This window comes from Nannospalax galili, unplaced genomic scaffold (assembly GCF_000622305.1).
Source record: "Nannospalax galili isolate Female #2095 unplaced genomic scaffold, S.galili_v1.0 scaffold35, whole genome shotgun sequence".
Lineage (NCBI taxonomy): Eukaryota > Metazoa > Chordata > Mammalia > Rodentia > Spalacidae > Nannospalax > Nannospalax galili.
In genome coordinates, this window is record NW_008336449.1 from 776,407 (window position 1) to 790,789 (window position 14,383).

At 57.2% G+C, this 14,383-nt stretch overlaps 5 protein-coding genes across 8 annotated transcripts in view; 1 reads left to right on the forward strand and 4 right to left on the reverse strand.

Annotated features, from left to right (window-relative positions):
• Nucleotides 1-1,294: 1,294 nt before the first annotated feature.
• Rnf224 (ring finger protein 224) lies at nucleotides 1,295-1,774 on the reverse strand. The gene has a single exon (XM_008831209.1). It carries the CDS (start codon nucleotides 1,772-1,774, stop codon nucleotides 1,295-1,297), a length of 480 nt encoding a protein of 159 aa, XP_008829431.1.
• Nucleotides 1,775-4,891: 3,117 nt separating this feature from the next.
• Nucleotides 4,892-5,966, reverse strand: Cysrt1 (cysteine rich tail 1). Its single transcript, XM_008831210.3, has 2 exons — nucleotides 5,888-5,966; nucleotides 4,892-5,556 (listed from the first exon to the last, which is right to left on the reverse strand). Exon 2 carries the CDS (start codon nucleotides 5,546-5,548, stop codon nucleotides 5,123-5,125), a length of 426 nt encoding a protein of 141 aa, XP_008829432.1. The 5' UTR covers nucleotides 5,549-5,556; nucleotides 5,888-5,966; the 3' UTR covers nucleotides 4,892-5,122.
• Nucleotides 5,967-8,574: 2,608 nt separating this feature from the next.
• Nucleotides 8,575-10,523, forward strand: Rnf208 (ring finger protein 208). Its single transcript, XM_008831211.3, has 2 exons — nucleotides 8,575-8,767; nucleotides 9,021-10,523. Exon 2 carries the CDS (start codon nucleotides 9,553-9,555, stop codon nucleotides 10,348-10,350), a length of 798 nt encoding a protein of 265 aa, XP_008829433.1. The 5' UTR covers nucleotides 8,575-8,767; nucleotides 9,021-9,552; the 3' UTR covers nucleotides 10,351-10,523.
• A 675-nt stretch (nucleotides 10,524-11,198) lies between these two features.
• On the reverse strand, nucleotides 11,199-13,095 carry LOC115070052 (E3 ubiquitin-protein ligase RNF183-like). The gene has a single exon (XM_029562590.1). It carries the CDS (start codon nucleotides 12,602-12,604, stop codon nucleotides 11,834-11,836), a length of 771 nt encoding a protein of 256 aa, XP_029418450.1. The 5' UTR covers nucleotides 12,605-13,095; the 3' UTR covers nucleotides 11,199-11,833.
• Nucleotides 13,096-13,499: 404 nt separating this feature from the next.
• Nucleotides 13,500-14,383, reverse strand: part of Ndor1 (NADPH dependent diflavin oxidoreductase 1) — a 9,030-nt gene continuing 8,146 nt past the window's right edge. For 3 of the 4 annotated variants that reach the window (XM_029562588.1, XM_008831212.3, XM_029562589.1), the window contains exons 13-14: nucleotides 14,277-14,371; nucleotides 13,500-14,180 (exon numbers count right to left, since the gene is read on the reverse strand). In XM_029562588.1, coding sequence (XP_029418448.1) covers nucleotides 14,036-14,180; nucleotides 14,277-14,371 — 240 coding nt within the window. In that variant the 3' untranslated portion in view covers nucleotides 13,500-14,035. Of the gene's footprint in view, nucleotides 14,181-14,276; nucleotides 14,372-14,383 lie in introns of those variants that run through there. The other variant, XR_003849254.1, reaches the window with a different exon arrangement.

Sequence of the window (14,383 nt, forward strand, 5' to 3'; positions counted from 1 at the left end):
TTTGTACTAGGTGGACGTGGAAAACAGATTTCCTCAGGTGGCCTGGGAAGGCATCCAGGCCCTGAGGTCAGCACTGCGTATTCAGGCCTGAGTTCTGGGAGGGGCTAGATCTGGCAGGGCTCCCCATGGAGGTCACAGGGGGTCTAGGGCATGAAGTCTCCCTCTTCAAAGACGGAGGGAGGAAGACAGGACTCTTCCCCATGTCACAGTGCCCACTATTTGACCCCCATTTGAACATCTCTTCCCCAGTAGAGTGCTGGCCTGTCTCCATGTGTGTGGAAAACCCTTTCTTGAGGTCAGTTCCCCTGCAGCTCCTGAGATGGGAGCTAAGCCCTCCCCTGCAGGTTATTTCCCCAGAGGCCCTGCAGGTTCTAATGCCCTGCTCTGCTCACTGCCCACCTCCAACCCAGGGTACTCGGGGGACTTTGCCCAGGGAAGGAGGCTTCTCAGCGTCTATTCAGCAACTTCTCTCCCTCTCATCCTGCTCCCTGTCCACTGCCCAGAGGTGACCTCCTAGGGGCTCCAACTACAGCTCATTCCTACAGGGGTGCTGGTGTTACAGTCCTCACCTGGGGGCTTGTCAGTGTCTATAGCTTCAGGTACTTGCTGAAAGGGCTTTATGTCATGGTCACCAGAGGAAGAAGGAGGTTGGGAGTCTGAGGTAAGCTCAAATGAGCTGTGAGACCTCAGGTAGATCCCCTCCTCAGAGATGGCCCTCCCATTGCACTCCGCTTTGATGCCTGTCAAAGAGATGGCTCTGTGCCATAGCAGACCCTCCTCGAACAGTGTGACACATGGTAGGAGCTCAGTGACCATTGTTGAGTAGATTAAACACATCAGACACCAGGGATAGAGGTCAGGGATGAAGGAGGTAGCCTGCCCTCCCTCCTGGCTCACACCCCCTGGATATTTACAGAAGAGAAAGACTTGCTCTGGGGCCAGACACTTAAGAACAGCTATGGCCTGGCCCTACGTCTTTGGCTCAAAGCCCAGGCCCCTGCACTGGCCTCCAGAGACTCTAAGGAGCCATTCTCTGAGCCCTGAATTTGCAGGTGACAGCAGCATATTGGCTAGCCATGCAAAGTCAGGTTAGTTTGGGATGTGGGACTCTAGACCAGTGTAGTAGATCACCAGCCTGCTGTGGAGCCTTACAGCAATATGCCCATTGATGCTGACCTTAGGCTATGGCCTGAGGTATCACTGGTTGGGGTGCTACCATCATGTCAGGTCATGCGGGACCTTACAGTGCCCTGCTAACAGCAATTTCCCATGCAGGGATGGGGATGGCTAGAACTTAAACCTCAGGGCTCCCAGGGGGGTACCAGCACAGTCTTCCCCAGCCCCAGCAGCAGCGTCTGGGCTGAGGAAAGTGGGGCTGGGGGCCCAAGATGGGGTAGAGTCCAGCTGGCTGCTGAGTGATAGTGCTGCCTTTGAGGGGGGCAGGGGACTGGGGCTCCATTCTTGATGGTTCCCGTTCAGCCTTGACTGCCAAGAAGGCAGCCAGGTCCAAGTCCAGCATGGCCACCCCTCCGCGGGGCATAGGGGTACTTTGACGGCACTGTGGACAGGGGATCCAGTGCTGTTCATGGGCTGGAGTGTCTAGTCGACGCATGCATGCCTGGCAGAAGGTGTGGCCACAATAGAGGCGGCGGGGCAGGTGCGTTGAGAGGTCATAGGCAGAGTAGCAGATGATGCAGTCATTCCGTGGGGTTGTGAGGGCTGTCCCTTCCTCCAAGGCTTCCTCCAAGGCTTGGAGACCCTCAGGCTGCAGCATCCTAGAGTGAGTGTAAGGGAGCCAACTGGATAACAGCAGAAGCCACAGACCAGCCCTGCCCACATATGTGACTGTCTGGGCCAGAGCTGGTCTCCAGAGTCCCTCCCCAGAGCACAGGAGCCAGGGTCATGGGGCAGTAAGTGCTGGTACACCTGTAGAAAAGGTAGCCTGGGGTGACAGCAAGTCTGGATATATCTCTTGTTTCTTTGGCCACTGCCTGGAATAGCACCCTATCCCACTGATGAGACAGACCCTTTCCAAGGCCCCTCCTGCTCACCCCCACCTCTAGACTTCCTGAATCCCAGTCTGCTCTTACCTGTATCCACTCCACTGTAAGGCTATTTCCAGCTAGAGGATTTCTGGAGAATGGGGTGGGGACTCAGTACACCCCATGGTTCCCTCCTTGGGCTCATATTACTGGCAAGACAGCAGGAGGCAGGTGGTTGCTGCATCAGTGAGAGTGGGCTCCCCTTTCAGCCACAAAGTGCTTGCAACTGGATCTGATGCCCCAACCCACTGGGCAGGAGATAAGGTGAACCAGCCCCCTACATGAAGGATGCCACCCAGATCACTCCCTCCTGGAACTCCCACTGACCTGGCCTTGTCCTCTCCACTTCAGATGACCCCTGTGTTCATGTCCTCCCCATTCTTTTTAAAAATATCTTATTTTTGGTGCGGGTTGCAGGCCCCAAGAGGCAGCGGCATGGAGGAATTCGACTCCGAAGACTTCTCTACGTCGGAGGAGGACAAGGACTATGTGCCATCGGGTGGAGAATATAGTGAAGACGACGTCAATGAATTGGTGAAGGAAGATGAAGTAGGTGGTGAAGAGCAGACACGGAAAACCAAAGGGAAAAAGAGGAAGGCCCAGAGCTTTCCCACAAGAAAGAGAAAACAAAGTGGCCTCTTGTTAGAAGACGAAGAGGAGGATGGCAAGGAAGAATCTGGAGGAAGCAGTGAGGAAGGTGGAGAGCAAGAAAGAAGCCTATAATCAAGGGAAAGAGGGGTATGTTGAACGGAAAGCTTTTCTAGACTGAGTGGACCACAGGCAGTTTGAAATCGAGCGAGATCTCAGGCTGAGCAAAATAAAACCTTGACATTTGGGGGAGAATCAGTAGCATCTTAATCCTGTTGACAATGTGAGCTTTTCTGGGTCTGTGAACTATTTCCAGCCTTTTTTCTACATTAAGTTGGTTTATGTATCTTACTCTCACCTGGGTTCATTCATTTTACTTTTTAAAAGTTATCCTTAAATAAACTAGAAATTGGTCCTCTGTGAGGCTGGTAAAGGTGAAAAAATATTTTTATTTTATGTGTGTGAATGTATTGTCTGCATATATGTAAGTACACTCATGTCATGCAATGCCCGTGGAAGTCAGAAAAGGGTGTCAGATCCCCCGGAACTGGAGATACAGGATGGTTGTTAGCCACCATGTAGGTGTTGGGAATCGAATCCAGGTCTCGTGCAAGAGCAATTGGTGCGCTTAACTGCTGAACCATCTCTCCAGCCCCTATCCTCCCCATTCTTAAACCTTCCCCCAGGCTCAAGCCCCCGCCCTCTCATCCTCTCCCACCTTAGTTTTCTTGCTTTGGCTGGAATGATGCCTACTCTTCTGCCTCAGCTCACATCATCTCCCAGGAAGCCTGTCCCTCTCCCTCCCCTTGACCAGTTCAGTGCCTGCCAAGGGCTCCTGCTCCTTCCTGGGGTGCATGTTCTTGTTAATTTCTGACACTTCTTAACATTACCTTCCTCCCTACCTGGACTAGATCTATCCTGTGATTTTTGTCACAGGCAGCAGTCAGCCCTCGGGCCCCAAGGTGGCGCTCATATACCACCAAGTGATGATCTCCCTCAAACGGCCTTCATCCCAGAAGTGACCCCGCCCCCACCCCCGCCCATCCAAAGCACCTCCCAGATGACTGTGTATCTCATCTTCAGCCTCTGCATTAGTCTTGGGAGGTACAGGTCAGGGAAGTGGGGTCAGTTGTGTCCTACGACCAAGACCGGAGGCAGAGCAGAAATAGAAGGACCCAGTTGTGTTAGGACAGGTTGGTAGTGCCCCTAGGGCTTCTCAGAGTGTTGTTGGGAGAAAACTAAAGGGCAGAACAACCCTGCTTGCTCCTACCCACCCCTTTGGCAGTCAGCCTTTAGTACTGGTCAAACAGGTTCCTGTGCTGGCCGGAATAGGGGCTGTTGGTGGAGCAGAGGACCAGGAGCCTGCAAAGTCAGAGCAATGACCTATCTGCCCCACACCTGGAGACTTCCATGCACCACACATCCACCCTGCCCTGTTCTGCTGCCTATCTCTATGCGTCAGGAAGGGCTGGCTTCAGGAGGACCTGTCTGTCCTGTGAGGCCAGCTCTGCTTCCGCCTCCATGTGGTGGTGTGGCTCTGGCCTGCCCCAGAAACTCAGGGTACCCAGAGCTGGCCTCCTTACTCCACACCTTGGCGTCTCATACATGGACCCAGATAGGCATTTTATCTCCTTGGACAGACAGGAAGACAGCACTCTATCCAGCCCCTCCCTGCCTCATCTTCAAGGCTTGATGCAGATCTCTCCAGATAGGTGGGCAGTAGAACTCTGGATTGTAGGAATTACATGTTTCGTGGGAAACTAGAGATGTGCTCTGGCTGAAGCTGGGAGGTGACTCACTGGGCAGGGCTCAGTTCTGGCTGCCTGGGCCCTGCATTCTGAGCTCCCACTCCCTGAAACCTGCTAGCACTAGCCCTACCCACCAACATTGTTCTCCAACCTGACCCTCCCCCAGAGAATTTTCTTGGGGTACCCCCCACCACAGCAGCATGCATGGCACCCTCCTGCTATGTGATACAGGGTCGGCCCTGTTTACTATCTCAGCCTTAGTCCTAGGGTGTGCAGCCCTAGGGAACCTGCCTAGGGTGTTGGACACACTCCCACTCCAAGTCCCTGGGGCAGACTGAGACCTGCTAGGCAGCTAAAGTTTGGATGTCATGAGGCACTAGAAGTCTCTGGAAGGTCATACAGAGTCTAGGAGCCTGTTGAGAACACTGCATTTGTATATGTTGGGGAGGGAAGTAGTTGTCCAACCTGGGACTCTCTCCCAAAGGGGCCCCTCACAAAAAGAGGAGTCACTAGTACAAAGTTCATCCTGCTTTATTGCCAAGGCCTTCCCTGTTGCTGCCAACATGGCCAGTGCCTGGGACTGTATTCCAAAGAGCTCCAGCTGAGCCTTCTTGGTGGGCAGGTGCCCCTGTCCAGGACAGGAGGTGACCAATGACCATGATGATGGCTGCTTCTAATGTCCAGCACCACCTTGGCATTGAGGAGAGGCCTGGGCCTCCCAACCCTGGGAATTGGTTAGTCAGGCTATGAGACAACACAGCAACAGCTGTGACAGCGGCAGAATCGTGGGCAGTGGCAGCAGGAGCAGCAAGGGCAGCAGCAGCAGTGGTGGGCAATGTCATCGCCACGCCCCACAGGCGGCAGGCCAGCATAGGTCAGTCCTGATGGACGCTGCCCACTGCTATAGGGATTGCAGGGTGACTGCCAGGCCTGCTGGTTCTGGTCAGGGGCAGCTCCCTTGATGCCCTTGGTACCCTTGGGCCCTGGAGCCTCAGGAGGTTGCATGAGGCCAGCTGGCTCTTGGGCACAGGTCCCTGAAGGCAGAGGCTGAATCTCAGAGGTTGAAGAGGGAGCCTCCTCTAACTGCTGGCCCAGGTCAGGCCGAAGGTGAGCCCGAGGGATGCTGATATGGGCATATGGGTTCTTGACGACCATCTCGTGGGGGTCCATGGCCGAGGCTGCAGGGGTGAGCAGAGACAGATATGGACTTAAGAGACGAGAAAAGCTATTTGAGAGTCTGTAGCCCAAGAAAACACCCTCTCAGGAGAAGGCTACCCTGTGACTGCAGATGTGGAGACATCAGAATGTATGCTAGACGTGTGTGTCTTGGGGACGAACCCAGGTACCTAGCTACCTGCCCCCCCCCACAACTGTCTTAGCAGTGTCCCTGGGACTCAGCTGGGAATGGGGAAGCAGGGCTGGGAGACATAGCTGAGCTGGTCCAAGGGAGAGCAGGGGCTGTCCTGGAGTACTGCTGAGTACAGGGCAGTTGCCTGGGACAGGACTCACCTGCAGCAAGCAGCAATCTGTCCTCCCAGTCCTCCAGCTCCAGGTCCCTGTGCCTGTGAGTAGAGCTACCAGCAGCTGCCTTTTCCCTGCTAGAGAGGGGTGGGGCTCTGGGGCGGAGCTCAAAGATGGGGTTCCTAAGATCCCAAGAGGCCTTAGCAACTGGAGCACAGCAGCCAGCCACCCCTCATTCCCAGGTGGGCGGAGGACAAGATTTGGGCTCTAAGGGGCATTTACCAACCTGAGGTGACTCAGTTACAATTCATCCAAGACATACCCTACACTTGCCTCACTGGGTCATGGCCTCAGCAAGGAAGTGGAGTCAGGCCTTCAGATTCTGGAGCTGCAGGTGGTATGGGGGTTCCCCAGCCACTGCTCACACCTCTTACAGTCACAGTTGAGGCAGAGCTCCTCTCTGCTACCCTCAGCCCATACTGAGCAGAGACCAGATGTTTGAGTGCACAAGACAACTCAGAACACTTGGAGAATTTTCCATTTTTCTAGTAAGAAAAAAGTTTGATACACCTTTTAAAAAAATATTTTATTTATTTTTTTGTGTATGAATGTATTGCCTGCATGTATGTGAGTGCGCCCGTGTCGTGTAATGTCGCGGAGGTCCAAAGAGGACTTCGGATTCCCCTGGAACTGGAGTTAAGGGACGTTCGTAGCTGCCATGTGGGAGCTGGGAATCAAACCCGGGTCCTCTGCAAGAGCAGTCAGTGCTCTTAACCGCCGAGCCATCTCTCCAGCCCCATTGACACACCTTTGTAGATAAACTTTACCTATCTTACAAGTGGTAACATGGACTTGAGACACAAGTGATGTTTTGAGCTCACTGCTGAAACTACCGTCTTCATGGGTTGAATTGGGGTGAAAGCTCCCCAGTTTCCTGGCACAAGCACGCCATCCTTGGCCAGGCCCTGGCTTCGCTCCTCACCTGTAGGGGGCATGTAGACTGGGGCTGGGGCTGGGGGTGAGGCAATGGTTGCAAGCATGTGGGGTCAGGATTCGCACCAGTGGGCCTGGGTCTACACACGGGGGAGAGGGGACCGGCCCGACTACGCCCCAGAAAGCACCAGGAAGGAAAAGACCAAGTTGGACGGGGCTGGCAAGATGACTGGGTGGCCTGCGTGGTGCCAGGCAGATAGGTTGAGACAGGCCTGCTGGAGACCTAGCAAGTAGGCAGAGCTGGGCTGGAGGGCTCGGGCTCAGGAAGTGGCTAATCACGCAAGAGACGTAAGCCCTGCCCACCGCCCCTATAGACTCCTCCCCTCACCGCGAGGCGGAGCCTGGTGCATGCGCAAACCAGGCCCAGGCGCCCAGTGGCAATTTTATTCCCCAGAAGCCCCCGCGCTCCAGGGTTTCCCAAAAGAGCCGGTTCGGATGATTGGCTACTTGGCGCTGAAAGGCGGGGCGGGGGTGCGATTTATTCTCCTACGGGGCGGGGCTTCGCCTCTCGAGGCGGGGTCTTTGGGCAAGGGGTGGGGCCGTAGGGGGCCGTACCGCAGGTCGGGTGGGAGGGTCAGTTAACCCAGCAAGCCTGTGAAGGATGGACTCTGGTCGTTCTCTGGTCACAGCTACCTGAGTTACACCACCATCATGCTGGAGTCCCATGGGGGCGCGTCCCCTTCTCCTGAATCCCTCTCTTGAACGAGCCCAGATGCGGGCCCGAGGTGCATTGAGCTGTCAAACCTGACTGCTTTGGCTCACCAGGAATACTGTTCCCTTGGTCTGGCTTGTACAGAGAGGGGCTATACCCTGCAGAGGACCTGGACTGTCCAGGATTAGGCTCAGGGCTCAGTACTGGTAACAGGCGTGGCACCATGCCACCATGAAAAGGTAGAGGATGGCCCCCTGGACCCTGCCGTTACCAGCGTGTCCTTGTCCTCCCCTCACTCTCGCCGAGGGCTCCCTTCAGGCAGAGGTGAGGTCAGGGTTAGAGAAGGGTAGGAAAAGGAAGACGAAAGGAATGAACCTCTTCTGGGTGGGTCAGTTTAACACACAACTGTGTGACAGAGACGCACGTGCTAACCGGATGAGATGCCAGAAAGGGCTACCCCACCCTGGGCAGGTGAGTGTGCCAGGTGGGCTCTCCACCCAACACGTGGACGGCCAAGCTGTCCCAGATATCTCCAAACCATTTCGCATACTCTCCACCTGTGGTTGATCCTCTGCGCTTCCTTCTGCCTCCCCCAGCCCCTCTGTCCATTCCCTGCTCAACTCATTTTGCTGTTGTATTGCCCTCTCCGAGTTGGCCAGTGATGGGTGCAGTAAGGGTGTGCCGGGGAGTGGGAGAACTCCAGGGGGTCATTTCTAGGGGCGGCAGGGTGGAAGGACGCTCCCTTTTCAGATGGAGCTCTGAGGCCCCCGCTTGGACACTGTGAAACCTCCACGTATGAGGGCGGAATGCTACTCCTTCCAGAATACGGCGTAGGGCTCGGCTCCTCGGCTGGCCAGCCCCGAGGGAAGGGAGGGAAGGATGGGGGCGACGCGGGGACGCTGACCCGCAGGTAAACCCCTTGGGGGATCGACCCCAGGCGCGATCGTCAGGCCTGGAGTGCATCGAGGGGCGGCTAGAAGACTGGCCCCGCCCCATGGACCCCGCGCGGGTCCCCAGACAGGGGGTGGCGCTGCGGGCGCGGGCGTGTCCCTCCGGGCCTCGTTCCGCCTCCGCCGCCGCCGCCGCCGCCGCGCAGAGCCCAGCGATCAGCACCCGCGCCCGCGCCCCTGGGTGTCTCCTGCGCCCGCCATCGCCCGGGGTCGCCGCTGGAGCCGCCGGAGCTGCCGGAGCCGGCGAGCAGAGGCGCGAGCGCCGCATCCGGGCCTGCCTTTGAGACAACCTCTGCGGCGGCGGCACGGCCGGGGGACGCCAGGCTGGGGCAGGTGAGCGGGGGAGGGGCGGGGGTCGGATGCATCATCCCCCGTTAGTCGCACAGGGTCAGTCTTCTGGACCGCGCGTCCGGCCTTGGAGGGCGTACTGGGGAGGGGGCAGGGTCCAGAGTCCTGTGGAGACTCGGATACCAGGGATGACATGGTCAGGGTCAGAGGTCGGACACCCAGTCCTTTGTGCTGGGTGGGGGTGAGGGTGAGAGCGAGGTGGGCCCCGCGCTGCCCTCATGCTGTCTCTCACCCGCAGCTCAGGCCTGGTGCAGGCCTCTCCTCTGCTGTTGCCGCGGAGCCTGCAGTCCAGGTTCTCCTGCAGCCAGGGCTCAGGCTAGCTGCCTTCCCTGGGCACCCTGTCCTGGAGCCATGGGGCCCACCTAGCCCCTGCCTGCCCAGATGTCCCGGCCCGGGGACTGCTGACGTCTGCTTCAGGAGGAGGCCCCTCCACGCCCCCTTGCCAGCCTCAGCAGACAGAGACCCTGGGTGAGCCCCTGGGCCAGACCTCCAACCCAAGGCAGCCTCCCACACCTCCTTGCCCCCGCCTGCCTCCCCCTCCCCCTCCCCTTCCCCTTCCTCCTCCCCCGAGAATTGAAGCAGAGAAGTCATTGTGGCCATTGGGGGGAGCCCTGCCCCCTCAGCTGTCACCGGCCGCCCCTAGCAGTCCAAGGGGCGGCCGGGGTCCCCACAAGGCCTGGCAGGACCAGGATGCTGCCCCTTCTCTTCCCCCGAGACCCCACCCTACACCCCCACCTGTGCCAACATCCAGTCTGACTGGAGAGAGCCCGATGCCGGCTGACCCTGGGCCCGAGGTGGGCAGTGGCTGGCCGGGCCTCCTCATGTCCTGCCTGAAAGGCCCCCATGTCATCCTCAAAATGGAGGCCATGAAGATTGTCCATCCTGAAAAGTTCCCTGAGCTCCCAGCGGCAGCGCCCTGCTTCCCACCTGCACCCCGGCCCACTCCCACTCTGGCACCCAAGCGTGCTTGGCCCTCAGACACAGAAATTATTGTCAACCAAGCATGTGGGGGGGACATGCCTACCTTGGAAGGTGCACCCCACACCCCACCTTTGCCAAGGCGGCCCCGCAAGGGCAGCTCAGAACTGGGCTTCCCCCGGGTGGCCCCAGTGGACGAGGTCATTGTGAATCAATACGTGATTCGACCTGGCCCAACAGCCTCTGCACCTTCATCATCAGGGGCAGTGATAGCAGGTGAGCCCCTGGAATGCCCCACCTGTGGGCACACATACAACGTCACCCAGCGGCGGCCCCGTGTGCTGTCTTGCCTGCACTCCGTGTGTGAGCAGTGCCTGCAGATTCTATATGAGTCTTGCCCCAAGTACAAGTTCATCTCCTGTCCCACCTGCCACCGTGAGACTGTGCTCTTCACTGACTATGGTCTGGCTGCCTTGGCTGTCAACACGTCCATCTTGAGCCGCCTGCCACCTGAAGCCCTGACTGCCCCATCCGGTGGCCAGTGGGGGGGTGAGCCTGAGGGCAGCTGCTACCAGACCTTCCGGCAGTACTGTGGGGCTGCATGCACTTGCCATGTGCGGAACCCACTGTCTGCCTGTTCCATCATGTAGCATCCACCTGCCCACTACTGCCTGCCGGCCCTTGCTCACCGCTTCTTCAGGGACCTGGCCCTGCCCTGTTGCCCGCTGACCCTTCCTTGCCCACTGTGGCTTCTGGCCCTACCCTGCGTGGCATTGTCGCTGCAGCCAACTTTGCCATTAAAACTCTTTGCCAAAGTTTGCACTGTTCCCTGGATTGAAGCTCACTCCTGTGGGCTATGCCCTGGCCTGGGCCTAGGGCCATAGCCCAGATGGGGTCTAATCTGGAGTTGTCAGAAGGATACCCAACTCCACTCAAGTTTGACCTACTCTGTTTGTTGAGGACTAAGCTGGGCCAAGCATGACACTCATGAGGTCTGGGACTGGCTGTGGCTCGTGCGAAAATCCCCATATATGGGTGCAGAGGACTACTGTATGCTACATGGGGCTGTGTCCCAGGTGGGTAAAGACAAAACCTTCAGCGGTGTGTGGTGGTGTTTACTAGCAATCCTCTGGTCAATGGCATTGGAGTAGCTATGTTATGGACAACTCAGTCAGTGGCTTGTGCTCACCTTGCCCTAAGTGTGGTGTGACCTGTCCAAGATGTGTCAAATGGTCTTTGGGTAGCCTGAGCAGGGGGCTTACAGCTGGCTAAGATCAAGGCACTGGTAAAGGACTTAGCAGCTTCCTGTACGGCACTGGATTGACTGCACTTGGAGAAGGGGGGTGTGGGGAGAGCTGCCTGGATGGTGGAGATGGAGTAATAGTGAGAACAGCTGTGGTCCCAATGGTATTAGTAGCAACTGTTTACTGAGAGCCATTCTTGTACTGGGTACAGCACCCAGCCTGAAACACCCCCACCTCACACTGTACCACCAAGCTATGAGATGGGCCTAAATTTGTGTCTACCTTCCAAGTGAGGGCCCCTGGCTCAGCTCAGGTGTGTGAAGTTGTATGGCAGTCAGAGCTGGAGCTTGGGCATCAGCAGCATCAAGGTCTGGGTTGGCTGTTGTCCTTTGCAGCACAGAACCAGTGCAGACCCCTGACTGGTGAGGTGGGTAGCCTAGGTTGGGTGAAGAGCCTTTGAAGGCTGAGTGTGTGCAGCAAGTCAGCTACTGTAGCCACTGCTGTGGCCTTCAGGGACACACACTAACCTGTTTGGAACAGGGAGTCTTTGCAGACTGTGTCTTTTTCTGGGTGCTGGGTCTCTGTTCATTTTTGTGTCCATCCTGATCAGCTTGACCTTAGGAGCTGGAAGTGTGGGCCAGCTTCTGCTCATGGTCAGTACGGTGTCTGTGGCATGCATGCAAGGTTGTAGCTCTTCCTGTGGGCCAGCCTCCTTCAGAAGCTGTCCTTGGCTTAGTGTCCTTGGGTTCGGCCAGTGTCTGGGCAGTGAGCACTGGCTGGCTCAGGCTCTTGGGTGGCCTGTCTTGGGGAGGGTGATAGCAAGTCTTTACTGAATACGAGACTGAGCATGGGGTTTCCAGCCTGGACATCAGGTCCCATCCTGAGCTGTTCAATGGCTGGAGCGGTCCAGGAGCATGAAGAGCACCCCTAGTAGCATGAGAGGCATGAAGATGAGCAGCAGCCCCAGCAGCTCCAGTGCCAGCAGGCTCAGCAGTGCCAGGCGGCGGGCACAGGGCCCACGCTCCCGCAGTGTCCACAGCCAGGTGCCCAGATGGGGAGGGCAGGGCAGGAAAGGCAGACAGCCCCGGCCACCCACAGGCTCTGCTAGGAAGCGTAGCTGGTAGCGGTGCTCTAGGGAGCCCCAGGGCCCAGGCTGACGGTGTGGGAGTTGGGGTGGTGTGGTAGGCAATGGGCGCTGGGGCCCATCAGCTTGAAGCAGTTCTTCCTGCAGCTGGCAGATCTCCCACTCTAGCATAGGTGTCTTCTGACGACACAGTGGGCAGCACACACGGCCCAGGTCAGCGTTGGGGGCCATGCCCAGCAGCTGCTGCAGGCAGCCCGCACACAGGCTGTGACCACAGTTCAGCAAGGCCAGACAGTGCTCATCAGGCCCATAGTGCTCAGTACAGATAGGGCATTCCTCCTCCTCTGCCTGCCCCTCACCCTTTTCCTGCTTCTCCACGGTTGGCAAGGCCCAAACACCAATTAGGTCTCTGGCTCCTAGTAGGGGATCACTGTCTGGAGTTCTGGCACCCTGGGGGGCCCTAAAGTCATCCCCTTCATCTGCTGGCAGCTGGCACAGTAGGTCCAGGTGCTCAGAACCCAGAGAAGCCCAAGGTGAACTGGTAGGTGCAGAGTTGGTGTCATTAGACCCCAGCATAGGGCCTTCAGAGATGTCAGAATTAGATGAGGACTCCAGGGTGACAGCAGGGGTAGCTGGGGGTGTTGAAGGTCAGTGTGACCCACAGGGCCTGGTCTCCAACCCACTCACTGGAGCACTGACCTCCGGCCACACCTCTTGGCTTGCTGACCCCACTGGAAGTAAATTTCACTTGGGTCTCTGCAGAGTGTCAGCTTCTGGTGTTTCAGGCTGGTGTTGGTTAGGTCTGATCCCCAAGCAAGCAGCTGACCGATAAAACAGAGGTTCTTCGGCTCCCAGCTACCCTCAGACCTGTTGGACTCCTCCAACAGGGTTTCTCCTCCCAGGGGTGGAGGCCCTGCCAATGGGCGAGATCATAAACCACGCCTCTCTGCCCTTTCCTTCCCACCTTCTCTGGGCAGAAAAGAATAGTTTACCCCTGCACCTGGCCAGCACCTCCCAATAGCTCTCTGGGCCTTCCCTTTGTGGCCATTACAGGTCTAGAGGGCTTGGCCTAGCTGACAATATTTAGGATCAGAGAGGGCCAAGACCTGCCTCCTAAGTACATGGTGGGCACTAGTAGGCATTTACACATGGAACACCCAAGTCCTAGGTGTGGTGGTGCACGCCTTTGATCCTAGCACTCAGGCAGACCTCTGGGAGTTTGAGGCCAGCCTGGTCTACATAGTGAGTTCCAGGCCAGCTAGGGCTACAGAGACCCGTCTCAGTAAGACAAAACCAAAACAAAACAAAACAAAAAAGCCGCCTAAATCAAGTGTGACTCAGGCAGAGGGAACTGACAGGGACATACATGTACGCATACTGCACATGCCATGGAGGGTCATTGCAACCTTTGGCTGATGCAGACAGCTATGGCCTGCCCACCACCAGAACAAGAAAAAAGCAGAACACACGTGGGAGCAGCTACCAGGGCAGTTTACTGCTGATGCTTATAGACCAGGAGATAGACAAGCTTGCCCCTTTCAAGTACTCAGGAGACCTGGGTTCTAGCAGCCTCTTCCCTGAGCCTGAGCCCCACAGGTGCTATGGGATGGCTGCACCAAAGCAGAGGGGCTGTGCAGCCCTCACAGGACCCCATACTCCTTGGAGGGCTCACAGGTCCCTGGTTCCCAGAACAATGGCTGCCTTCCTGGGGCGTTGTGCTGGTCCAGGGTAGTGTGGGCCACAAGTTTGGGGCAGAATGGACAGAGAGGCAGCAAGGGTATAGGCTGCAGTACGGTTGGGGCTGAGTGGGACCCTGGGTTCCATAGACTGTGGGTGTATGAGGCGGGGGGTGTCCTCTTGCTCAGCTGGGGCTGGGAAACCACACAATGAATCTAAAAAAAGTGCTGTGAGATCAGAGAGGGCCAGGAGATGACAATGGGCCCTCTAGATTCTCTAGTAGGCCTCCAGAGCAGCTGCCAGTGTGGTGTGGGCTGGCAAAGTGACTCCTCAGGCCCAGGTCTCTGTCTGGAAGCGCAGTGTCCGCTGGAGCCTGGCAAGGTAGGCAGCTGCATCGGCGTTGGAAAGCTGGCCTTCTTCTTGGAAGACAGACGTCAGGGCTTCCTCAACATCCGTGGGCATATATTTAGCATTGCTGGAGGGGGCAGGCCTCAAATAGCTCAGTGATCTTGGGCTCACACCCCCCAACCCAAAGGCTGGTCCACTTTTCCACACTCCCAAGCTGGCTCACCCTGCTAGATAGAAGTGGGCACCTCGGCGATCCAGCAGCTCCCAGACAAGCGGCCCTAGCTCCTGGAGCCGGTGCTGCACATATACTTTCTGCTCCTTAGGGGTGGG

What these genes read in the sequence shown, in the direction of transcription:
- LOC115070052 (XM_029562590.1), bottom strand. Translation starts at nt 12,604, where the DNA reads ATGCTGGGGTCTAATGACACCAACTCTGCACCTACCAGTTCACCTTGG.
- Rnf208 (XM_008831211.3), top strand. Translation starts at nt 9,553, where the DNA reads ATGCCGGCTGACCCTGGGCCCGAGGTGGGCAGTGGCTGGCCGGGCCTC.
- Rnf224 (XM_008831209.1), bottom strand. Translation starts at nt 1,774, where the DNA reads ATGCTGCAGCCTGAGGGTCTCCAAGCCTTGGAGGAAGCCTTGGAGGAA.
- Cysrt1 (XM_008831210.3), bottom strand. Translation starts at nt 5,548, where the DNA reads ATGGACCCCCACGAGATGGTCGTCAAGAACCCATATGCCCATATCAGC.